The sequence below is a fragment of the Oreochromis niloticus genome, linkage group LG4, assembly GCF_001858045.2.
Source record: "Oreochromis niloticus isolate F11D_XX linkage group LG4, O_niloticus_UMD_NMBU, whole genome shotgun sequence".
In the NCBI taxonomy this organism is placed as follows: Eukaryota; Metazoa; Chordata; class Actinopteri; order Cichliformes; family Cichlidae; genus Oreochromis; species Oreochromis niloticus.
This window is the reverse complement of record NC_031969.2, coordinates 9,565,729-9,592,943: the sequence shown is the minus strand read 5'-3', so window position 1 is coordinate 9,592,943 and position 27,215 is coordinate 9,565,729. Positions and strand designations below refer to the sequence as shown.

The window sequence follows — 27,215 nt, the reverse complement described above, 5'->3', positions numbered from 1 at the left end:
AAATCAAGACGCTCAAAAAGATGCTCTGTAAAAGAGTAGAATTCTTGGAACAGAGTTTAATACACTGAATCATACGAACAGCAGGAAAAATACATACAGGCATTTAGCAAGAGAATTACATAGCAGAAAGCAAGCAAAGCAAAACCCCGGGGTGTACAGCCTTAACCCTAGAACACTATCGCTATAAATAGTAACACAATCACTATTGCCGGGTGATTTTTACCCGATATGATATAACCAATAAAAAGTAATCAAATATATCAAAATATGACAACACATGACAAATTAGAGTGGTCTTCTTTTACTTTCAACTGTGCCATGTCTAACAAAATGAAAAAAAACCCTCCTAAAACAAAATAATGACTCTGGAAAGCTGGTCTTTGGTCCACCCATTCCTGGGAAATTTGAGACTTCCCTGGTGAAGGCACAGGCTCCTCGACACGCAAACAGCTGCAGGAGAGAGAAATCATGTAAATGTATTTGCTCGGGTGTAAATCACCCGGCGATAGTGTTCTAGGGTTAAGCACAGACAGCAGAGCAGCACAGAGCCGGACAGGAAGTAGCAGCAGGAGAAAAAAGTGCTGGGGGTGTCCTCTGGTCCCCTAAGGGACCAGTATCCCCGCCCCCTGCTGCTGGGTAACTTTCCCACCCATCCAAACACAGGTGCAGGGGTCAGGTAGCGGCCAAGGTCTTGGCCAAAGGCCAGTTGGGACTCTTACTACCCCTTGCTCTGGCTTATCACAATAGGTCATGACACAGTCAAACATCACACATTAATCCTAATTATTACATCTTATACAGCAAGTGGCACAATCTTATAACATATAATCTTATAACTACATAGATTACATGCTTTCTCATATATAAAAACACTTCAGTGTGGGTTCAAAGTATGTGTGTGTGTGTGTGTGTGTGTGTGTGTGTGTGTGTGTGTGTGTGTGTGTGTGTGGTTATATCGTATGATATTTTATTGTGATGTGTTCAGGATCTCTGTTACAATGTTACTGTTTTGGTTGTGCTGCATGAAAGATGTTGAGTGTGTATTAGGAAAGCTTAGTTACCGGAGAGTAAATTATTCAGGAGAACTCTGAACTCTAACCCTCACAATAAAACAGGAACTTACACATGCAAGGACACAGACTAACAAACGCGGACTTGACACAGGAATATATGGGCAGAAAAGAATAAACACTAAACTGAGGAAGAACAGAGCCAAAATCACAATAATAGAAAACACAAAACGCTGGGTCAAAAGACCCAGGATCATGACAAGTACAAAAAAATACCCATCGTAATTTAATAAAAGGTTCAGTCTCTGATAGTATGTATAACATTTATAAGCTTTTAACTTTTTAACAATTTAGAGTGAAACAACATAGAGAATCACACAATAAAATATAAATTAACATACATGTGTAGTCTTTATATCATCAGTGTAACTGAAGTTCACTATAATTTTACTGTTTCCTGGCATCACTCATTTTCTCACCTTTCCAGCTTTTTGTCTTTAGTAGTGGTCTTTCTCTCTCTCACTCATCTCCCTTTTAACTTTTTTATTATACTAATTGGCTACTTCTGTAACAAGAGAAACGCACATGTGATAACTGGAATGCCCTTTTAAGTCATTCAGTAAGTTATTATTATTATTAGGGATGCAACGATACCAATTTTTTCAAACCGATCCGATACCGATACTTGGATCTAAGTACTTGCCGATACCGAGTACAAAATCCGATACTTCTACCACACACACAAGTTAAACTTAACCAGTAGTAAAGAAACGACCCCAGACAACTCTTTAACACAAACGAAACGTTTACTGAACGTAAGGGCAGAGACAAATACTGTACAACACATCCCTTTTTTATGATATTGATATTCCAATTCCTTAACCAAATGAAATACACTGTATAAATGAAATAATTCCCTTTCAAATTATATTAAACAACCCAACTTATGTTATCACCTTTTGGTAAGTGACTCACTAATATACACTCCAAAACACGTTATATAAATCCACTAAACATACAATATTCACACATGGGCCCCACACACACTCACATTCACACTTGTTGCAGGCCTGTTTGCTGCTCACGCTGGACGATGGAGAAAAATCCTCTTCTCCCCAGTAAGAGCACAAAAGTCTGACTTACAGTTCCGTTGCTCGGTAGGTCGCCGTTCACCAATCCCACACTAAATCCACTCCCTGCGGACCCGATGCTGTCTCTGCTACAGCACGTTAGCCCGTCACTGTCCAGCTCTCCGACAGTCCATAGCGGCTGCCTCCGTGGTGCAGCCAAGCAGTCCGGGCTAGCCTTTAGCCTCGGCGATCGTAGCTGGAAACACAGTTTTCCACGGTGGTGCGACCGTTGAAACAAAAAGTCACTTCACCCACACTCTGTTGCGAAGCTCCCACACGGTTAGCTTTCTAGTCACACACTCTTTTGTGCTAGTTAACCTCAGTAAAACTAGCCGAGTCTCTCACTTTGGTTCAGCTAACCTCGTGCATCTCTCCATGCCGTTCTCTTCTCCTCCTCCATTGCAACAGATACACAGGTCCCGTTTTATGCTACCTTCACGGGCCTCCAGAAAATTAGAACTCTGAACAATATTTTAACTCCCTTCAGAGTTACATACCATAAAATAATACTTTATGATTAACATAACAGTTTGATTGCTCTAATTACCTGTATTTACCTTGTGACATATTACAGGGCAAATTAAATTCAGGGTACAGTTACATCACATAACTGTGAACACTTTATGTTACCGTGGCGTTCAAGTCCATGGGAATTATGAGTATCTACTCCCAAATTCGGGCTACATTAGTATCGGTTCATGGTATCGGTTAACTTTTACGAGTACGAGTACGCACACATTTTACAGTATCGGCCCCGATACCCGATACCAGTATCGGTATCGGTGCACCCCTAATTATTATTATTATTATTATTATCATGGGGGCTTCACATTCTTATTGGATAGTGTGATAAGGAGGAGAAAGGCTGGTGAGAAGAAATAGAAAACACCCAGCAAAGGGTCTTCGGTGAGAGTCAAACTCTGCTGCTCATTTAGCTTGTTTCTGTGATGCGGGCATTTGCTCAACCTGTAAGCTAAATTGGCACTAGTAAGCTTGAACCCAAGTCAAATCATCAAATCTCATTCAAATCTTTAAATTATTCACATAGAAAATAAATTATTATTTACTCACCACCAGTGTTGGGACTAACGCGTTATTAAGTAACGCGTTACAGTAACTACGTTATTATTGTGGTAACGAGCACGGTAACTAGTTATTATGCCAAAACCAGGAACGCGTTACTCGTTACTGGGATTTAGATAGGCTCGTTACTCGTTACTTCGTATGGTGGATATCGCGGAGCTTCCACAGATTCAATAACATTAGCAAGTGGTGGAGGCCAGCAGGTGGATGAAGGAAAAGGGAGGCAAGAGGAGAGACCCGAAGCGGCCGCCGGTCCGCGTGTCAGGTGAACTGAACTTCAGGTAAGAAGTTATGACCTGCAGTCTATCGGAGTCAGATATAAACCAAGTTTAGGTGGAGTTTATTTTCAGTATGCTGACATTTTCGTACTGCGTGCTAGCTAGCATGACGAGTTTCTATACAGCTGGGTGGGTGCTATGTTACTGATGTTGAACTTTATTTTGTTCATACGGTTAATTATTAGAGTTGCCAACCGTAACCTAAAAAACAGAATCATCTGGTATTCAGAGAAAATATTACGCGTTTCGTACTGAGGTGAAAAGGAACACAGTTTGTCCCGGACTTCAGCTACAATGAAAAAGACACAAAGCTGAAGCTGCACAGCTGCCTCTTCTTCTCTCATTCTCTCCCGTTTCTACTTCAATCACGAAACTGATGAATGATCAGCTGATCGGCTTTTCTCTCTTGTTTATTTATCGCCCACTTTGCGCCAGAAAGAGGAAACCAGCGGATGTCGCTTTAAACAACAGCAGCACGTTTAAGCTTGATCAGCTGTTGTTAGAATTTATTTAATATTAATTTCTAGTATCAGCTGATGTTTGCTGGAGCCACAGCTGTAAAGCTGCTGGTCATGATATCGGTTTGGTTATCTGGTGAGAGGGAAACATGAAGATGAAACCAGGAGATGTCCTTACTGAATCATCAGAGCTGAACAGGTGATGTAGAAACAGGTTTACCTTTTAGGTGACATGAATGAGTTGAAGGGAAGTTATGAGCTGTTTCTGAGAGACAAATAACACCAGGATCCTTTTCTACGTAGCTGACAGCTGGTAACTGTGCAGGGGCGGATCTAGCAAAGTGTTGCCAGGGGGCCAGGTAGGGCATTAACAGGGAAAGGGGGGCACAAGGAAATACTTTTCTTTATTATTCTCATTTAAAATGTCTCGCTTTTAAAAAAATAATTATCTGAGTCTTACAACAAACAATTGATAGATTGATACATATATACCATCAGAACAGTGTACATCACTGTCACAACAGTGTTTATTTTCATTCAAAGGCTTTATGATTTTTCCTATAATGGTGGGCCGGTCTCTAGTCAAAATGCCCGGGACGATTTTTTTTGTCCCAGTCCAGCTCTGTATGCAGCTCATCTGCAGTCTGGTGTTACCTACATATTACCTACATCTTCCTATTCAGAAGGCAGAATTTCCAAGTTCTGAGTACAATCAAAAGCACCACGACTGCAGTTTTTGTGTTGGATGTAAAAAGCAGGCTAGAATCATGGCGGCGGTCAACGACGGTCCAGGCGTGGGATTTCTCTTGTGGAAATGTGCACATTATTTTCTCCTTTCTGTTGGTAGGTGGCACAGTGCACTTGTGGCAAGTAAGCAAGCTAGAAGACTGGCAGTCTTGCTGGGTATCCAGTTACGGAAGCAACACATTAACAAGAGAATTCTGAGTAAAACCAAAGTTACTTTCCCTAGTAACTAGTTACTTTGAAAGTAACGAGTAACTTGAAGTAACTGAGTTACTTTTTTAGAGAAGTAACTAGTAATGTAACTAAGTTACTAATTTAAAGTAACTTACCCAACACTGCTCACCACACAACACACACAGTAGATCATCAGTATAGTCAATGGAAGGCAGACACACGTGTCGATCCACATCATCACTTCAAGGACTTTCCACACCACTAGATGATTTTCTGTGATAGGGTTGTGTAGGGATCTATACCCACCTCTTGTGTAAAACACTCTTTTTTTGTGTGGCATAGCAAATGATTTTTTTTAAACTGCAAGTTAACATTGTTCTTAAGTAGTAAGTAAGCAGTGTTGGGCAAGTTACTTTGAAATAGTAATTCAATTATAGTTACTAGTTACTACTTCAAAAAAGTAACTGAGTTACAATATTCTAAAAGTAATTAATTACTTGGAAAAGTAACTATTGCGTTACTTAAAAAAAACAACAAAGAACGTTTAACCCCCTGGGGTCCAGGGTATAATTGGCCATTTTTTTACTACTCTTGATTTTCTCTCCACATTTTACCTTTAAAAACTATTTACTTTGCCTTGTTTAGTATCATTCTTTTTAGCGCAACCTCACGTGCCTGAATTTACAGTTCTGTTTTCATTTTGTCATACTGTATAACCAGAATTGATCTAAAATCAGACAAAAAACATAAAATCACAGTAGAAAAAGTTATATTTTTACTGTAACAACCATAAACATGTTTAATGAATCATATTTCATAACTTCAAATGCAAATATTAATTGTCAATTTTAAAATCCTATGCACAAGTTTTGCAAACAACAAAGTTATTTGCATCCATTTACCTTTTACCCTTTTTTTAAATAACCATTTCAAACTATTTAAAGAACAATCAGCTTTTCTTCAATAAGATGCCACACAAATTATTTGTGCCACTCCAAAAAAATCATTTCTGTCCACTATAAAGGAGAACATCACAGCCTGATACCTGCAGGCCTGACAGCAGCAGGTGTATCACCTCTGTTTCTACCTGGAGACAGCAGTCGCCTCATTGTTCTGACACACAACACAAAACTATCCACAACACTACACACTAACTACACAAGACAACACATTAACTACACACTCCAAACACGCTAAACGTCACAAATCTCACATCTCAAAACTCGCTCTCTCTCTTTTCCTGCTCTCTCTCTCTCTCTTTCTCTCTCTCCCTCTCTCTTTCTCTCTCTCTCTTTCTCTCTCTCCCTCTCTCTTTCTCTCTCTCTCTTTCTCTCTCCGTCACTCCTAAAACTTTTTTTTGTTTTGTTTTTTGCTCATAAGCAGAGAGTGCTTGCTAGCGCTAACGTGACGAAACTATTGAGGAAAAAACGCCGCATATATATTGTTTATCATATCTGGTTTTACGTGGCCTATCGACACAATTTAAAAACTGGTACCTTGTTGCTTTGTCTTTAAGTGGTCATGTGATTGACTTACCACGACTACTTTATTCTTCCTCAGTCAAACAGCAGCACTCATGCGATTGTTTTGCCCCCTGAGCTCCAGGTGTTGTGCTAGACAGTGATCGTGATTACCATCCGCGGGAGCGCGCAGCTGCTTAAAGCTGTAGCGTCCAGATTACTTACAGCTACTTCCGTGCAACTGATATAAGATGCGGTAAGCTGAACACAGCTTCAACCGTCTGTTTGTTGAAAAATAGTAACGGACCGCGTTACCTTGTTAGTAACTGTAACGCCGTTGTAACGATAGGAATAGTAATTAGTTAGATTACTCGTTACTGAAAAAAGTAACGCCGTTAGTAACGCCGTTACTTGTAACGCCGTTATTCCCATCACTGTAAGTAAGTAAGAGTAAAGTCAGCTGATAATAATAACATGGAATAGCCTGAATTGTGTTGGAGAATTTGAAATAAATGTAATTTCTCTATAAACAAAGTTAAAAAATAAAAACAAATTGTCAAAACAAAAGCAAAAAGCTAAATTTAAAAGCAGATTGCTAACACTTAATTAAAACTCAAGTTGATTCATCTTCAGACTCTATGACAGGGCTATTTAATTACAGTTTATTGGTTCAGAGCAAGGAATGTAGCTGGACCCGGAATTTACAGCACACAGTAAGAGCATGTCATGATAAACCAACACAAATGTATTGGAAAAAAAAGAAAAAGATAATTCAGTTCTGTCAAAGTTATCAGTGCACTAACCATAGCAGTAATACATATGAATACATCTACTGCTGCAGGCTCTGTTTTAAATCAACACTATGATTAGGCTGCATGGTTCACATTGCACATTGTGTTGCTATGCAGGTTACAGTTACCCTGACATTCTGTGGGAGAAGTTATTTATATTAATTAGTCAAATAGATCGACAAAGGAGGGACTGTTAGGGTTAATAATTATTAAATAAAGCTGTTTTTATTATTTTTTGTATACACAATGCAGGGTCAAAAGCCTTGTCCAGCGCCGTGATGGCGTGAAATATTGAAATATTGACGTAGTAGTGCAAGAAGATTTGCTGCATGCTTACACATCACACTTGATAATGGCTGAAGGATATTCTTTGGGCCAAGGAAGTCTAAACAGAATGTCCTGAACTACATATTAGAATCAGTAATATTAAAATGATCAAGTCTAGGCAGGGAGGTGTTTTTGTGTCTGTCTTTCTGATTCCAGAAAGGAGCAGATCCAATCCAATCCAATCCAACTTTATTTATATAGCACTTTTAAAAACAACAAAGTTGACCAAAGTGCTTTCCAAAACATGAGTAAAATAAACAATAAGATATACAATAAATAAGATTAAGAAAGTAAAAAGATTAAGAATGACCAACAGCTGACTAAAAACTGACTACAAACTGACTCTGATAATACTCCTAAAAACGAGGATACGAGGTGAAGTCGGACGTAAACTCAGAGGATTCGTAAGGAGACAGCAGGACTGCCACGTTGCTTCTGGAAGAAGATAGCCATAATAATCATTTGTTATGTTCGCAGTATAAAAACTGTACGGCTCGATGAGGGTCAACTTTTGTGTGAAGACAGAAGGTTGATTTCGCACAGAGGTCCAGAGCTGCAACTTGTAATTTCAACTGCTGAAGCAAATTAAATCTTTTTAAACAACAGATATTTCCCCTGACTTCCTTCTGAAAAAATGGAACATGACAGCTGTCTGACATCTTTATCAAACCACACTATCAAACTTCTTTTCAAGATATTTTTTTATTTCACCAACACAGCTTCAAAAAACAGTTAATCAACTTACAAAACACAAAAAAACAGTTTTGCACCTTTAAAAAAACACAACCTAAGCTAAACCACGTCAACATATAACAACAGATAGTTGTGCGACAGTTAAAGTGTCCTTTTAAAAAATGTAAAATATCAAATGAAAACTGAATATAAAATTTATATAAATAAATGACAGCAATGATACAAAATAAAAATGTTTCAAGAGCTCTTTAGATGATTAATGTTTAAGATGTCTTCAGATGAAATTCCATCAATCTCTTTTCCTCTTGGTGGTGACTGGAGTTTATCCCAGCTGTCATATGACATCCTGGACAGTCTTCACACCTACAGGCAGTTTAGCATCACAAATATATCAAACTGCATGTTTTGGTCTGCAGGAGAAAGTCAAAGTACCTGAGGAGAACCGTTCATGGAGCTCATGCTGTGAAATCTTTTTCTTCTTTTTTTAGTCATCACTGTTTTTCTCCCTCTGTCTCTCTTCTTCTCCTCTTTTTCTCTCTCCCTACCCCTCTGTTAACTTTCTCCCAATCATTAAGTGTGCCTATGCCAAGAGGCACACTTATTACTAGGGCTGGGTATCGTCACTGATTTCTAGAATCGATTCGTTTCCGATTCACAAGGTCCCGAATCGATTCGATCCACGATTCGATTCGATTCAATTCAATTCAATTTGAATCTGGGAAATTTTGACAGTCAGAAATAGTATAATTCAGATCAGTACATTGACATATTTTTGTATCTATAAAAAGGAAGCTGACACACGCAAGTCTTTATCAAAGGTGTGAACGTCACATCAGATGCCTTTGTGTCAAAGTAGCTGAAGATAAAACACAGAAAAACATGAAGGTGGTTTTCCTGGCCTGGGATTTTATAAAAAATATTCTGCAGTACATCAAAAACGAAAGAAAACCATTAATCAACATATGAACATTACCTCTGAAGTTACAGAGGTTTTATTAGAGACACGGCTAAGCGTTTTGCATTTTGCATAATTTTAAAAAGTTTAAATTTGTTCAGTATTGAACGGCAGAAATTAGGTTTTCTTTTCGGAAGTATGTAAAACGAAAAAAAAAAAAAACAGCGGCCGACAGCGCTGTAAACAACAGTAGAGTTGTGCATAACAAGCAAGCGAATAATGCAGAAAACAGATTTTTAGACGGGAAACTGTTCTTGAAGTACAGAGAGAGAGAGAGAGAGCTGTGTATGAAGTGTGATTTTATCATGGTGGAAGCAAAACAGTAAAAGTCAGAGTGATTTCATGACGATGTTTATGTGAAGCGTAGTTTGGATCTTCTTTTGCTGCTGGTTCGGTCAATATTGTTTGGAGAGAGATAAAACTAACAGCTTTAGAATCAGCACAAAAAGGGCGTGAACACAAAGCGCGGACCTGCCGAAACATCAGAATCAGCGAGCTGTCGGCTTTCAGCCCCGACCGTGTCCGTGCAGTTGTTGTGCCAAAAAGTGATTGTCTGCCAGAAAGTGATTGCCGTCCGCGGGAGCGCGCGCAGCCGCTTAAAGCTGCAGCGCCCGTCGGGTGAGAAAGGCGACATCTCACTGATTCTGATCCGCGGGTCCGCGCTGTGTGTTTACGTCCTTGTGCAGAATCCGTGTACCTGCTCTCATTTACTGTCTTAGCTGTTTGGTGGTTGTTGAAATTTTGTGAGGTTTCACCTGAGATTCTGGCGTTTCGGGCAAAATAAATTTATATTAAAAAATCAATTCAGGATTTTAATGAATCGATTTCACATTATCCAAGCCAGAATCGATTTTAATCGATGAATCGATTATTAAAACCCACCCCTACTTATTACTATTCGTCGGATTTATTATTAAGTGTGCCTATGCCAAGAGGCACACTTATTACTATTCGTCGGATTTATTCTTATTATCATTATTATTATTATTATTATTATTGTTGTTATTATTATTATTCTCCATCTTCCGCCTAAGTTTCGGCGTGTAATTTTTTTTTACTGTTAAACATGAATTTAGAGTAAACTGTTTTAGATAAATAAATATTGAAATAGCTTTTGAATTAGTTAAATGTCAGAATAAAGAGAGATTATCACTTTCATCAAATTTAGGAGTACATATACACTAAGTTTATTGTTAATTAATAAGAAAACTCCAGACGATTCCATTCTGAGCTTAAGAAGCTTCTGATAAGTTAGAGTCCATGTGAGTAAGTTGGTGGCACACCTGTGGATGCATAGAAGGCACCTTTGAGGGTGCCTTCTATGCAGAGCCTGTTTCTTTGACATGGGAAAATCAAGAGATATCAACCAAAACACCAGGAAAGGAATTGTGGAGCTCCATAAGTGTGGCTCAATTTTGAATACAATTTGGTGCCATTTGCAATTAAGAAATACAGACAATTTATCTCTTTACTCTTAAATTTAACAAATATGTTTTTTAGATTTATCAATCTAAAAAAAAACATTTAGTCTGATTTGATGTTACAATTAAAAAAGTGTTTGTGTTTTTATCTGAAGAGTGTGTAAATATCTGGTTTCAACTGTATATTTGATGATGTTGGTGTTTGGTTTGATTGTCAGCACAAAGAGGGAGAGAGAGGAACAGAGAAGGAGAGAGAGGAACAGAGAGAGAGAGAGGAGAATGAGGACAAAACAGAGATGGAACAAGAGCAGGTGAGACACACATGTTAGTCAAATGGTTGTTTGCCAAAACTCATCAGAACATGTATCTAGTGCCTAGTGTATCTTTTTAGATACCATTTGTTACTTTTCAAATTCTATATTTATTAAGTTAGGCAGGCTTGTTTGCACAACAAGGCTAAATAATTATATAAACTTTTCTGAATCTAAACAGTGTACTTTGGTAGAATTAAAAAATAAGTGTAGTGCAGGTCTGTGATGATTTTTAGTGCTACTATCATCTAGTTTTGATTCTGGTTCTGTCTTGGTTAAGTCCTAAGTAGTCCTGATTTTGAACTGTTGTAGTCCTGTTTTGATTCCGGATCAGTTCTGGGTCTGGTTGAATTGGGGTTTAGTCCTCGTGTCTTGATACAGCCCTGATTTTGTTCTGCCTTGCTGCTTAATTAAAAAACTAGTTTAAGGTGTCCTGCATATGTGATATATATTTTTATATATCACATATTCATCCCCCCTCCCTCCTCACTGACATCAGCTGTAACCTGATTTTCATAGGTGTGCAAAATAAGAATAAGAAACGACCAATTTCCTGTGTAATTGAATGTGCTGGTTAGGGCTGGGCCATATCATACCGTTCACGGTAATACCGGTATAATGTTGGGCAACAATAAGAAAATGAAATATCGCGATAGAATATGGGTAAAACGCGCATGCGCAGTGCCTTTGTTTTCATACGCACATGGCAGAAAAAGCACGGCGGCAATGGAGAATGAGAAGGGCGAAAGCGGATCATTGAATGAAACGGATGAACCAGAATTGGTTTGTAAAAATGCTGCAACTTCAGTGGTGTGGAACTGGTTTAGCTTTCGTCCGTCAGATACACAACAAAGCACTATTTTTGGTAGCGCATGCTAGCGGGCCATCGTTATTACCATGTTTTTTGGAAAATACGGCACACTTAAAATCAATCCTTGGATTTTTCTGAAAATCGCCAGTGCCCCTTATAATCCCGTGTGCCTTATGTATGAATTCTGGTTGTGTTTACTGACCTCGAAACGATTTTATGTTGTACACGGCGCTCGAAAATCTGTCAAATGTTTTAGTACGACTTTGCTAAGCTACAAAGCCGCACCGCTTGATGGATTGTCGGAGCATTACGGCTATCGTAGGCAGGAGCCTCGCGGAGTGATACGTACTGTGCTTCAACATAATATTACTTTTTAAGTTTTGTGGATATTATACATGGTTATGCTGAGGATATGTCGGCCAATTTCCACTGGAAATACCTTTTGGTTAAACTGTCAGCAAGGATTTGCATTTCCACTGTTAAATTTTTATACAACTTTAATGCACATAAAAAACAGCTGCTTGTTTAAGTGAAAATACATTGATGGGGGGTTTTTGCACTAATAAAGTTGTGGAGTTGTAAAATATTTTGTCTAGTGTCAATTATATCATCAGTTATATCGTTGTCGCAAATTTTCAAATGTATATCGTGATAAATATTTTTGGTCATATCGCCCTGCTCTGGAGCTGGTGCATTAGTGCAATAAAGCATTATTCATCTTTATTTCATATTTAAAGAAACTAAGTTTCATTTTCAGTGTCATCATTTAATCAGTGGACAGTTTGTACACAGAGGTGCATATTCTAAAATCTGTAACTTCAAAGTGTTTTTTGCACAGCAGCTTTAACAAATGTATGTTTGTTCTAAATGACAGACCAAATTTAAAAGTCCTATAACGTCACCTGTTCTGACTTCTTGTCTGTTTTGTTGCTTTTCTTGAAGGCAAACTATCGAATTTACAGTGGCTTGCAAAAGTATTCGGTAGTATTGAACTTTTCCACATTTTGTCACATTACAGCCACAAACATGAATCAATTTTATTGGAATTCCAGGTGAAAGACCAATACAAAGTGGTGTACATGTGAGAAGTGGAACGAAAATCATACATGATTCCAAACATTTTTTACAAATAAATAACTGCAAAGTGGGGTGTGCGTAATTATTCAGCCCCCTGAGTCAATACTTTGTAGAACCACCTTTTGCTGCAATTACAGCTGCCAGTCTTTTAGGGTATGTCTCTACCAGCTTTGCACATCTAGAGACTGAAATCCTTGCCCATTCTTCTTTGCAAAAGAGCTCCACAACTGCTCTGTGACGGCCTCAGATGTTGTCTAAGAGAATATTGGGAGCAACAACACCATGAAGTCCAAAGAACACACCAGACAGGTCAGGGATAAAGTTATTGAGAAATTTAAAGCAGGCTTAGGCTACAAAAAGATTTCCCAAGCCTTGAACATCCCACGGAGCACTGTTCAAGCCATCATTCAGAAATGGAAGGAGTATGGCACAACTGTAAACCTACCAAGACAAGGCCGTCCACCTAAACTCACAGGCCGAACAAGGAGAGCGCTGATCAGAAATGCAGCCAAGAGGCCCATGGTGACTCTGGACGAGCTGCAGAGATCTACAGCTCAGGTGGGGGAATCTGTCCATAAGACAACTATTAGTCGTGCACTGCACAAAGTTGGCCTTTATGGAAGAGTGGCAAGAAGAAAGCCATTGTTAACAGAAAACCATAAGAAGTCCCGTTTGCAGTTTGCCACAAGCCATGTGGGGGACACAGCAAACATGTGGAAGAAGGTGCTCTGCTCAGATGAGACCAAAATGGAACTTTTTGGCCAAAATGCAAAACGCTATGTGTGGCGGAAAACACACTGCTCATCACTCTGAACACACCATCCCCACTGTCAAATATGGTGGTGGCAGCATCATGCTCTGGGGGTGCTTCTCTTCAGCAGGGACAGGGAAGCTGGTCAGAGTTGATGGGAAGATGGATGGAGCCAAATACAGGGCAATCTTGGAAGAAAACCTCTTGGAGTCTGCAAAAGACTTGAGATGGGGCGGAGGTTCACCTTCCAGCAGGACAACGACCCTAAACATAAAGCCAGGGCAACAATGGAATGGTTTAAAACAAAACATATCCATGTGTTAGAATGGCCCAGTCAAAGTCCAGATCTAAATCCAATCCAGAATCTGTGGCAAGATCTGAAAACTGCTGTTCACAAACGCTGTCCATCTAATCTGACTGAGCTGGAGCTGTTTTGCAAAGAAGAATGGGCAAGGATTTCAGTCTCTAGATGTGCAAAGCTGGTAGAGACATACCCTAAAAGACTGGCAGCTGTAACTGCAACAAAAGGTGGTTCTACAAAGTATTGACTCAGGGGGCTGAATAATTACGCACACCCCACTTTGCAGTTATTCATTTGTAAAAAATGTTTGGAATCATGTATGATTTTCGTTCCACTTCTCACATGTACACCACTTTGTATTGGTCTTTCACCTGGAATTCCAATAAAATTGATTCATGTTTGTGGCTGTAATGTGACAAAATGTGAAAAAGTCCCATTACTGATTTCTGTCATCACTTTTAGATGCTGCCGGGGTACGAGAACCTCCTGTTTGCTCATTCCAGCTGGTTCGATTATGCTGTTTCGATGCGGATTTACAAACACTGGGACTTTCACATCACCGAGCCCCATACAGCCACTGGAAAACTATCCTTTAGCAGCTACCCTGGTATGTAAGAAAGCAAGAGCATCAGTGAAAATGTACTTCATTTATTTTGATTTAACCTTCATTTAACCAGGATAACATTACTTTAAGGTTACAAAACTTTGTTAAATGATGTCCTATCCAAGACTGGCAGCATTACAATCACTAACTGCATAGACTAGTGCAACACAGATGAAAATACACAGCAAAAACACACTAAAACTATAAGAATGTAAAAGCGATGGAGTAAAATACAAACACAACCAAAATTTATGAACTGCTGAAACAATAAACAGTCACTGACTTGGGTCAAAAACAGCTCAGTAATATTCATGCAGTACATTTGTAGTAGCTGCCTCCGGGTCATTTAAAGACGCCTTAAATGAATTTGGTAAGATCAGCTTCTTAAGTTTTAGATTTTTGCAGATGATTCCACTGTAATTCAGTCAGTGTCAGCCATCTCCAGCAGGCCAACCATTCATTCTGCTGTCTCTGTATAACAATGTTGGTTATCTCATCCTCTTCACACACGGCACACATGCAAAAGGAACATGTTTATCTTCTTATATCATCCATAAAGCTCATGTTTGTAATGTGGCTTGTTTGTGGCTTCAGGGATCCTGGCATCGCTGGATGACTTCTACCTCTTGGGAAGTGGTCTGATGATGACGCAGACTACCAACGTTGTCTTCAACTCCTCCCTTTACGACACAATCACCCCAAATAGCCTACTGGCCTGGCAGAGGGTCAGACTGGCTCACAGTTTGGCAAAAACCGGAGAAGAATGGGCCAAAACCTTTTCCATGTATAACTCTGGTGAGCATGTCTGACTTATGTACATGGATCTTTATACACGAAGCACAGAAACTGTGATAGAAAAGGCTAACTCATGCTAAGACCTCTTATCAGACGTTTTCTCTACCATAAATCCATCTTCAACTCTTGCAGGAACCTTCAACAATCAGTACATGGTGTTGGACACAAGCAAAGTGAAGCTGGGCCACAGTCTCGACGATGGTGCGCTGATTGTGGTGGAGCAGATCCCCAGCTTGGTGGAGTACTCGGACCAGACACAGACTCTGCGCAGAGGTAGCTAATCATTTTCTACTTTCAATTGTATTTTTATTTTATTTTTAGACTTTTCTGTGATTTCCTTTCATCACCACATCCATTTCTGACAGGTTATTGGCCGTCCTACAACATTCCTTTCCATCGGAAGATCTACACAATGAGTGGTTACGTAGAAATGTGGGAGCAGCACGGAGAGGACTTCTCCTATGACCTCTGTCCCAGAGCCAAGATCTTTCGCCGTGACCAGGGTGATGTTAAGGACCTGGAATCCTTGAAGCACATCATGAGATTCAATGGTGTGTGGCTCCATCTCAGCTTCTTAGTTTTAGCTCATTCTGCTGACTCTTTGTATGTTGCTGTTTCATAAGCTAGATTTTAGGCTACAGTACACTTCATTAGTTACATCTTGTTAGAAGCACACATTCAACATTGTGCTGGATGCAAATCACATCCAGTGGATAAAGTGACTTTTTTGGGGGGGGGTAAATTGTCACTTTCAAGAAAGCACTTTGAGATGATCTGAGCTTTGCAACGTGGTGCATTGTCCTGCTGGAAGCAGCCATTAGAAGACTGATAGACCATGGTCATAACAGTCATAACAATACTGAAGTGGATTTTGGGATTAAATGAAGCTCAGTTTGAACTTTAGCAGGTTGTCGAGGTACTGCTGTTGTATTGTCTGATTAGATATTTGCATCAACAAGTAGTTGAACAAGTGTACCTAATTACATGGCCTTTTCCTATTTAGCTATTCTGATAGCTGCAGCTTGAGCAAGCGTGACAGGGCTCTAGACTAACTTTTTGCTGCGGTTGCACTGCCTAACTGCCTAATGCCTAACTTTTGTGCTGGTGCGCCTACGGACAAAAAGTTAGGCGCACCCAAATTTTTCAACCGCATCACTTAACACCGCAGTTTTGCATGTGCACTTTTTGGGGGGGGAAATTGCTGTCCATACAGATAATATTGATTTGTAAATGATTAACTAACAATCATGTTCACACAAAGTTCTTTATTTGGAGCACAGTTTACAAGAAAGACACGTTACTGAAAAAATGCTTGTGCTTAAAGTGCTTTGGCACTCTTTGGCAATATTGTAGACAATATTAAACTTAATCATCACATCGGCCTCCTCTGATGACCTGTTTGCTGCTGCCTGCCGCTGAAAGGCAGTGGGGAGAGGGGACACTTGGGAAGTGCATTTATCGGTGTATATAATGTTTTTTCTGGATACACTGTGCTTTTTCAACGTTCAGAGATTGATGGCTCCGTGTTAGAGTACTGGCTATGAATTTCAGACGGATCAGGCCTTAACTTAACAAAAACGTTAGCAATAGTTCTTTTCATCTTTTCTTATTACCCACAGCTAAATCCACTTCTGTCGGGCCTAGGCTGCTCACTAGGGCTGGATATCGTCACTGATTTCTATAATCCATTCGATTCCGATTCACAAGGTCCTGCAAGTTCTGCAGTAGATCAAAAGCTGAAGAATAACATGAATCAACATATGAACATTACCTGATGCTGCTGAAGTGAAGCAGAGCAAAGTTACAGAGGTTTTATTAGAAACACAGGCAAACGTTTTGCAATTTTGCATAATTTTTAAAAAGTTTACATTTCTTCAGTATTGAACAGCAGAAATAAGGTTTTCTTGTCTGTGGTCATTTAAGTAAAAAAAAAGAAAGACAGCGGCCGACAGCGCTGTAAATAACGATAGACTGCTGGTAATGCAGAAAACAGAGATTTGAGATGGGAAACTGCTCTTGAAGTACAGAGAGAGAGAGCACTGTGTATGAAGGGTGATTTTATCGTGGTGGAAGCAAAGCAGCAAAAGTAAGAGGGAATTTGCTGCTGGTTCAGTGAATTTTGGCTGGAGAGAGACAAAACCTGCAGCTCAGAATCTAGCACAAAAGAGACGTAAACACCAGAATCAGTGAGCTGTCGGCTTTCAGCCCCGACGACGTGTCAGTGTACGTGTAGGAATTTTTTTTGTCGCACCATCGAAAAATTGGTCGCACTCTAGAGCCCTGCATGATATTATATGTTTTTGGTTTGCTTGTTTTCAGACTACAAGAAGGATCCATACTCCAAGGGTGACCCCTGCAAGTCCATCTGTTGCCGTAACGACCTGCAAAGAGAGAGGGCTTCACCAGGAGGCTGCTATGACACTAAGGTATTCCCAGAGCACTACAATAGCCTTTTCATCATTAGCAGTCATGCAGGTTTCATGAATTCCGATGCTTTTAAGCTCTAGCCAGCTTTCTTCTTGTTGGCGTCTTTTTCCCTGTGCAGGTGACAGATTTCCACTTGGCTGGGGATTTCCGTGTGGAGGCGGTGAGCGGGCCGACAACGCAGGACGGACTCCCGCCGTTCTCTTGGGACAAATTCAGCAGCATCAGCCACCAGGGCCTGCCACAGTATTACAACTTCACCTTTATCAAGATGCAGCCCATTCTTTTCAAACCATGAGCATCAGTGTGTGACTGTGTGCGCGCGACAGCGATTCTTTCAGGGTAATGAAGGTCCACGCCCATTGGTTTTATCTGTCCTTTTCATGTCCATCCAGCAGATGATTTTTTTTTTCTGCATGTTTACTATTGCATCCCATGAGCAGATATCCTTTCTTCTCAGCTGTCACTTTTTTATAGCATTTCATTCAGCACTGGTAAACACAGATTTCCGATATATTTCTAAACACTTTTCTTTTTTCCTCAGGGTGTCCTGTGTGCAGCCATTGGTGCTTTTGACGCTGACAGTAGCTTTATGATATGATAAAATGCCAAATCACAAAATCAGCAGATGTGCCATCTTAAAGTAAAATCTTTATTTTTGATGCTTGAATGTCTTCATATATACAAAACACTATTGCTGCAGGAGTAGAGGAAACAATCAGTGCAATGCCGTACTCAGGTACTGATCATCTCTTGTGATCTGATTTTTGTTTGCTGATTTTTGTTTGCTGCCTTTTTTGTGCTGTGCAAATTAAAAACGTTGCATGTCTACGTTATACCTTTATTTAATTTTTGTTTTACACTTAAATTCTCACAGCCTGGATTTTCAGCTACTTGGTTTAGATATTTTTTTCTGGTGCAGGGTCATTTGATGTGTGAGATTTTAAAACATATGTTTGAGTGATTAGGTTTAAACTTTACTCAGATTTCAGGTTTCCTCAAAATTTCTATTAAATCAGTTCTATTAAATCAGTTCTATTAAATCTACATCAAATTAAATGAGCTCAAGTTTAGGCTTTAAATCAGATCCCCACAAAAAGAAATCAAACCAGGACATTAGGGTTGGAATCTCATCGAGTTCTGCGGTGAACTTTTCTAAATGAATGTGGCTCTAAGCCTCCACCAGTCACTTATCACCAGATTTAGCATTAGAGTTCTTAAGCCTTTGATCTTTTGTCACCAAAGTCAAATCTAGTGATCAAGTGGATTGTTCATGTGAATTTGAAGCGTTCATAAATATTTAATGAAAAAGTAACAAAGCAAGACAATTTGAAAACATGTCTTCATCTGTAGCGGTCCTCCAAAAAAGTGATTTCTGACAGTTGCCTGTAAACATATGGCAATTTAATTAAGGCTATTAGAACCGGCTCTAATCGCCAAACAAGTAAAAATAACGCCATACCGCTTCATAAGACTTCTCCCACGCTTTACTTCAAGTGGACCAAAATAGTCCACTCCAACAAAGCTAAACGGGTTTCTCAGGGGCCATTTTGCTTTCATGCAAGTCAGCCATCTGCTGCTGGCCTACAGCTCCATGAAACCTTCTACAGGTCACACACCTCGACATGTTTCTAATCAAACTACCAGCACCAGGAATCCAGTATTTTTGATGCAGCTTCGAGAGTATGTGGTTCCTTTCGCCATGAACCACTTCTTTATAAATATGCTGTAGAATGAGATTAGAAATGTGAAGATCTTTAGCAGTTATGACAGGATGCTTGGAATCTTCTGACATGACAGCCCTACTGAGACGTCATCCTCCAGAATCGATTCAACTTATGTATGTGGCTGCTTTGTTTCACAGTGTCTCCCCTTTGGAGGCAGGAATATCCTTTCGGGATATCTTTTCCTCTGACAGAACTTGATTATTTGCATCTCAGCATCCTCAATTTCTCCCAATGAAAGAAAGCCGTGGCAGAACCCTATGATGAGCACCTTCAGACTGAGTTGTATCAGATGGAGACTGGAAGTGTGTCTTGTTCTTCCCGCGATGTAATAGCAATGTCTTGAATCTCAAAATCCAACCCATCACCCTGACGAAACGAGTCCGGAATGAGGCACAATGGATTAAAAGGGTCAGAGGATGATCATCATCATTTGCTTGTGAGACATCGATGGCAGCAGACACCTTAACTTCAGGATCTTCATGTGAAAGTTCTTGCAAGTTCTCTGGGTTCACAGGCCAATTGTTCTCTGGCTGTGGAAGAAATGCAGGACCAGATATCCATTCAGTGTCACGTAGAAAGGTTTGCCTTTGCCTTCATACCTCTGGAGGCAAAGTCTGCAGGGCGTTGTGTTCACATTCCTCCACTGGGAGGCACTAGAAGCCTTGAGGATCTCTGACACTTGGTTTTCCACAAAAACACAGAACCTGGAAGTCTCATTATTGATAGATTTCAACACTGTGGTGCTGTCTGTCCAAAATACTAAGTTTAGGGGAGGTAGTCTCAACTCCCTCCTCCACATTTTATCCATGCAAACTGCTCCACTGCTGCCGTCAATTCCATGTGGGGGAGTGTGACAGGCACAGATATCTCTGAGATCTGAGTAAAGATTGATGGCTTCGTCTTCAGAGCCTATTGAAGCAAGGCAGTCGTCCACATAAAAACTATACAGAATGGTGTCAATCACCTGCTGGCTGAAGTATGCTTTGTTGTCCTCTGCGCACTTCCGCAGGGCATAGTTAGCACAGCTTGGAGAGGATGTTGCCCCAAACAAATGAACACCCATCCTGTACTCTTGCATGCTCTGACTGAAGTCGCCACCAGGCCACCAGAGAAATCTCAATAGGTCAGCATCTTCCTTTGGCACATGCACCTGGTGAAACATAGCCTGGATGTCAGACATCAAAACAATAGGCTCTTGTCTGAACCTCGTCAGTACCAAAGTGCTCACAAAGCAGAGTCTTTGCTTTTACATATCCAGCACTAGCAGACATATATAGACAGTTTTTAACAAGTTCATTGGGCTGCCCCTTGGTGTACTGTGCAAGATAATGCAGGCAGTCGCCAGCATCGCCAGTCGTTGCTTCTATGGCCTGTTCAAACTAGCGCATAAAAGCTTGAAAATGTAAAGGAGCGCCATCAAAGGTTTGAATCTCCCTTTCTGGCAGTGAAGAAAGACTTTGCTGACGGCCCAACGCACAAGTTAAATCATCTTGTTTTTCCATAATGGACAACGGATTTTCATTGGCTACTGGATGAGCAGCTTGTTGATTAGACAAAGATGGAATTGGTCTAAAAGTGTCAGAAGGCCCCATAAGAGGGGGTGCAGGCCTTTCCCTTTTCATATTCTGTTGCACAGTTTTTACTTCAAGCTCTGCATTCCAGTGATTGCATTACCTTTTGTAAGCATCTGTGAAGCAAAAGTCTCTGCATCCGCATTAAGGATTTCAAGCCCGTTTCCTTTTGTTTTAAAATGTGATTCTATTCCACTAGATTTCCACGAAGCAACGCTCCGCACAGTGGAACCAGTTCTCAGCACATTCACTTTTGTAACAGTTGCAGCTATATCTGCTTCAAGCTGAAGTTGTTCTTTCTTTCTCCATAATTGCTCCTCCTGTTCTTCAAGACGGTGTTTTTCTTTAAGCATATGTTGATGAAAGCAGCCATTTCAGCTTCTGCCCTGAGACGTGCAGATGAAGTAGATGATACTCTTGAGCTCGACCTACTGCCTTGATTTGACACACTACTTGCAACACGCGAACATCATTCTGGGGATTAAGAGTGTAGATAACAGTAATGTTATCGTTGTCCATACTGCCTGCCGTTGCTGCTGTTACGGAGAGTTCCAGCAGGTGTCGCTGTGGTGCTCTCTTGGTTATGTGTACTTCCTGTTACGAGTGTACGAATGTTCATGTTGGCTGCTAATAAACGCCTGGCATACAGTTACAGCGGACTGATTATTATAAGCAAACCTACATGGTGTCAGAAGTGGGATGTATTACAAAGCCTGCACAGTCCAAGAAGAAAAGGGGAGCCGGTAAGGACGACGGAAAAAGCAATCTCCGCACAACATGGCGGACGGATTCCGGCGCCCAGATCCTCTCATCTTTGACGGCAACGTCGCTGAAAACTGGCGTAAGTTCGAGCGCGAATATGACATCTTTATCGCCGCTGCCCACAGTGACAAAAATGCTAAGACTAAGGCCTATATACTCCTCAATCTGGCGGGACCAGAGGCCATTGAAAGAGAGCGATCATTCACGTATGCCCCCGCAGTTACATCAGCTGAAGGCGTGATAGAAGTCGCCGCGGAATCGAGGGAAGACCCCACATGTCTAAAGAAAAAGTTCAGGGACATCTGCAACCCAGAGACCAATGACAAAAACAAAAGACAACAGAAACCCGGTGAAACCATTGAGGCATATGTGAGCACGTTAAAGAACATGGCCAGAACTTGCAGCTTTGGTGTGCTACAAGACGAGTTAATCAGAGACAGATTAGTATGTGATATAACCAGTGACAGCGTCAGACGTTCCCTGCTTAAAGAGACGGAACTCACTCTTGCCAAGGCGGTGCGTATATGCCAAATAAGCGAGCTCACAGATCAACATAGCAAAGCCCTCTCTACACCAAAGCATATTACATCTGTTAGTGTGGACACTGTACAGATTAAACATGGCAAGTTCAAAAGGAAAAGAAATAAACCCCTAACGAACATTCAAGACTGCAGAAACTGTGGCGGTTCGCATCCAGCCAAACGGGAGCAATGTCCTGCTTTCGGACAACAGTGTCACGTCTGCAAAAAATACAATCATTACAAAAAACAATGCAGATCAGCAAAACCACGTCAAAGAGGCAAACAAGTGAACCAAATTTCAGAGGATACTGACCCAGACAGTGATGAGACATTTTGCATTGAGCACCTAACAATGGAGGGCAAGAACAATCACAACAAAGAAGGATACTGCACAGTCAAAGTTTTTGATAAGGCCCTCAAACTAAAAGTAGACACTGGGGCAAAGTGCAACGTAATCTCACTAGACACTTACAGAAACATTGGCAACAACGAAACCCTACCCAAGTCACAAAAACAGGTAAATCTCGCTGCTTTCGGAGGCACGAAGATCAAGTCCACAGGCACAGTTACTCTCAAGTGCAAGCTAGCTGGACAGTTATATGACCTGCTATTCCAAGTTGTAAAACACAATGTGCAACCCATCATTGGATTAAAGGACAGCGTGCGAATGAAACTGGTTAGTTTCAGCAAGGAAGTCTACCATGTTGACACAGATCAGGACGAAACACTGGCACAGAAAGTGTTTCACAAATACGCAGACCTGTTTAAAGATGAAGTTGGTGACTTACCTGTAACCTACTCAATGAAACTCACTCCAAACGTGTCACCTGTCGTCAACCCTCCAAGGCGCATTCCTGTTCCCATGCAGAAAAGAGTTAAAGAGGAACTCCAAAGAATGCAGGCCTTGGGAGTAATTGAACCAGTGGAGGAGCCCACAGAATGGGTATCCAACATGGTCGCAACACACAAAAAGAATACCGATGATGTTCGTATCTGCATTGATCCAAGGGATCTGAACAAGGCACTAATGCGACCTCACCATCCCATGCGAACTGTGGAGGAAGTAGCTGCTCAGATGTCTGGAGCAACCATCTTCTCAGTTCTGGACGCAAAGAGCTCTTTCTGGCAAATCAAACTAGATCCTGCCTCATCTCTTCTCACCACATTTGCAACACCTTTCGGCAGATTCAAATTCCTGAGGATGCCCTTTGGCATCAACACCACTTCTGAGGTCTTCCAGAGAGCCATGGAACAGATATTCATGGGATATCCATGCGCAGTGATTGTGGACGACATCCTAGTGGGAGGCAAAGGAATTGAGGAGCATGACAAAAATTTGGAAAAAGTTCTGGAGTGGGCCAGACAAGTAAAACTCAAACTGAATCCAAAAAAGTGCAAGTTCAGACTTAAAGAAGTGAGCTACGTGGGACACATATTCACTGACGAAGGACTAAAAGCAGATCCAACTAAAATCTCCGCGATCAATGAAATGCCACCACCAGAGGACAAGACGTCTCTCCAACGTTTCCTGGGAATGATCAATTACCTGGGCAAGTTCATCCCAAACTTAAGTGAACTGTCAGCACCACTTCGTCAGCTGCTTCACAGGGATGTGGTGTGGAGCTGGACTCAACATCAGCAGGATGTTTTCAACAAACTTAAAGCGTGCCTCACCAGCCCACCAGTACTTCAATACTATGACATGCACAAGCCAGTGACTCTCACATGTGATGCTTCCCAGCATGGTCTAGGGGCTGCATGCCTTCAGGACGACAAACCTGTGGCGTATGCATCAAGAACTTTAACTCCAACAGAGAGAAGGTACGCTCAGATAGAGAAGGAGTTACTAGCCGTAGTGTTCGCATGTTACAGGTTTTATGACTACATCTACGGAAAGCCAGTGGTGATTGAAACTGACCACCAGCCTTTGGTCACAATCCAAAACAAACCTTTCCACACAGTTCCGGCACGGCTACAGCGCATGATGCTACGATTACAAAAGTTCAACTTCACTCTTGTATACAAGAAAGGCAAACACCTTTACATCACAGACACACTCTCTCGCACACCAACGCTGGATGAGCAACCTCTAAAGGAAGAGCGGCGCGACTTTGAGGTAATGTCACTTCAGCTCATCTCACCAAGACGCCTACAAGAGCTTGCCGAACACACCTCGAAGGACGCAACTCTACAGACACTTGCTCATTACATCCAGCAGGGGTGGCCAAAACAAGTGAGTAGTGTACCTATAGAAATCAAACCATTCTTCAGTTACCACGATGAACTAATCATCGACAACAGTGTCATTATGAAAGGGAACAGAGCCATCATTCCAGCATCACTACATGAAACCTATCTACAGGAACTACACAAGGGACATCCAGGCATGGAGTCTACAAAAAGGAGAGCAAGGGACAGCGTGTTCTGGTTGACAATAAACTCTGACATTGAGAACAAAGTCAAATCATGCAGCATTTGCAACAGTCTAAAGCCTCACCAACAAAAACAACCCCTGAAACTACACCAAATTCCTGATCTTCCCTGGTCCATCACAGCCACAGACATATCGAATGGGACAACCGCCACTACCTTGTGCTCGTGGATTCGTATTCTGGATGGTTTGAAATAGACAAACTTGAAAACCTAACATCTGCCTCAGTCATTAACAAACTCAAACACCACTTCTCAGTACATGGGATACCACTGAAGCTGTGCTCAGACAATGGCACCCAGTTTACCAGCCAGACCTTTCGTGAGTTTGCCACACACTGGGAGTTTATACATGTCACAAGCAGCCCTGAGTTTCCTCAGTCAAATGGACTCAGTGAAAGAGCTGTCCGGAGTGCTAAAAGACTCCTTGAAACATCAAAAAGAGATGGAACTGATTTCTATTTGAACCTGTTACATCTACGCAACACGCCACGAGACAACATTCTTGGCTCGCCAGCACAGAGGCTGCTATCAAGGCGAACGCGGTCAACCCTTCCTGTGTGCAAAAAACTGCTAACACCAACAGCAAAAGTGACAACCACTATCAAAACTCAACTCACAAAAAAGTGTAAAATTCAAAAACAGCACTACGACAAGTCCAGCAAGCTGCTCAGGCCATTAACACCAAACCTGGGGACCGTTCTTCGTACCTCGCTTACTACATCCAAGATCAAATGATACATCCAAGATCAAATCATCGCGCTAACTTTGAGCTCGCTAATCCGGTTCTCCGAACACACCTGTTGTTGACGATTAGTATAGCTGGATGAAGTAATCTGAGATCACTGGGTGGCTTAAAAGGGGCTACGCATCGATAGTAGAAACATTGATCTGCAACCCTGTGATTGGTCGGTGAAGATGTCGAAGGAGCGCGCTCAGTATTTGACGGCAGCAGAGCAAGAACTCTGTATTGAGGGATATCAGGAGTTTCAGAGTTTAATCAAAACGCAGGGGAACACGGCAAAGGCTGCAAAAGCAAGGAGAGAGGGCTGGCAGAATGTCGCTGACAAACTCGTAAGTGATCCATGATATTACATTATATCATGTGATATTATATTATACCACATTATATTATATTACATCATATCCTCTTTCACATTAGAGCCACAACAGGACCCACTAGAACATGGGAACAAGTAAAAGTGAAATATAAGAATATTCTACAGAATGGTAATATTTATCACTTATATTGCTTTTAGTCTCTTGAAAAGAGACCCTGGAATAATCTGTTTGTTTGTTTATAACAGCAACCAAGAAAAGGGCAGAGCAAATAAAGACAGGTGGTGGTCCTGCACCCCCTCGTCACACCCCGGCTTTTTGTACTGTGACATTTATTGACATTGTGGGTTTTTTGTGTGTAGTTTTACATAACACTCCATCACTTTTACCTGTTCCCATGCAAGGGGTGACTGAAGCATGCACAGTAAGTTGGGAAATATGTATATATATATATATATATAGATAGATAGATAGATAGATAGATAGATAGATAGATATAGCGAGAGAGAGAGAGAGAGAGAGAGAAAGTAAATAATACCCTCACGGGAGAATCGATATCTCTCTATGAGCACACTGTCGCGCTGAGCTAAAGGATCCTGTCTATCCCGCAATATACGCTGAATTCTGGAAACTCTCCTTATCAATCTTGCACCTTCCGCAATGGGTTGCTCGCGTACAAACGGACAGGACATGGCTGCGACAGACTTCCCAAATCCACCTTCGCTTTTATAGCCGTGGTCTCTCATCTTGATTACACGAAGTAATTTACTATTACTACTCTAAAATATGAATTACATCTGACATATGATCTACTACATGACATAGAATGATTAATAGTACATTTCCCTTTTTTTCGGAAATGACCTGTATGTATCTGTATGAAATCAATAAAAGAATCAAATACTGCATTATCTTTAGTTACATTGATAATATTTATTTATGGCAAAACAGTGGAGAAATATCGCTGTTGCTTTCGTATAAATGAAGCGGACATACCTGAGTGGCCGCGATCTAATCCTGTTTACATAAAGTAAGCCTGCTCCCGAGCAGGTTTACGCTTAGGGATCTGTTGCTATGACAGCAAGTCCCGGATGAGCTTCGGAGAACCGAACGATCCAAGATCACGCGAAATCGTCAACAATCAAATCCGGCTAACTTACTTAGCGAGGTACGAAGAACGGACCCCAGGTGGTGAGATTACAAACACAGAGAGGACATGACAAGATTGGAGTTGTAAGTAAGGTATGTGCTGAACCTCGCTCTTATGTCATTGAGTCGGGTGGAAAAGAATACAGGCGCAACAGACAACATCTTCTGCCTGTGAGCGGGCCTGAACCCGAAAAGCTCGCTACAACACAAAATGAACTGGACACATCTCGACGAGCGGATGAAACTGAACCCAATAAAACACAAACCAACAAACATGAAACCATTCAAGTTCAACTTGATCCACCACAACTTGGCACGAAACAGTCCGAACAAGTGATCACACCTACAAAATGCCAAGTACGCTCTGATGACAACTTGTACCGAACCAGATCTGGTAG

General features: G+C 41.0%; 1 protein-coding gene across 1 annotated transcript in view; it reads left to right on the top strand.

Moving 5' to 3' along the window:
- The window catches only part of LOC100698838 (phospholipase B-like 1), a 56,396-nt gene extending 38,107 nt beyond the window's left edge, over positions 1 to 18,289 (top strand). Inside the window, exons 6-12 of the mRNA XM_019358183.2 lie at positions 14,238 to 14,382; positions 14,974 to 15,174; positions 15,307 to 15,447; positions 15,540 to 15,725; positions 17,494 to 17,600; positions 17,720 to 17,940; positions 18,143 to 18,289. Of these exons, the coding sequence (XP_019213728.1) occupies positions 14,238 to 14,382; positions 14,974 to 15,174; positions 15,307 to 15,447; positions 15,540 to 15,725; positions 17,494 to 17,600; positions 17,720 to 17,896 (957 nt within the window). The 3' untranslated portion in view covers positions 17,897 to 17,940; positions 18,143 to 18,289. The remainder of the gene's footprint in view (positions 1 to 14,237; positions 14,383 to 14,973; positions 15,175 to 15,306; positions 15,448 to 15,539; positions 15,726 to 17,493; positions 17,601 to 17,719; positions 17,941 to 18,142) is intronic.
- Positions 18,290 to 27,215: the final 8,926 nt, after the last annotated feature.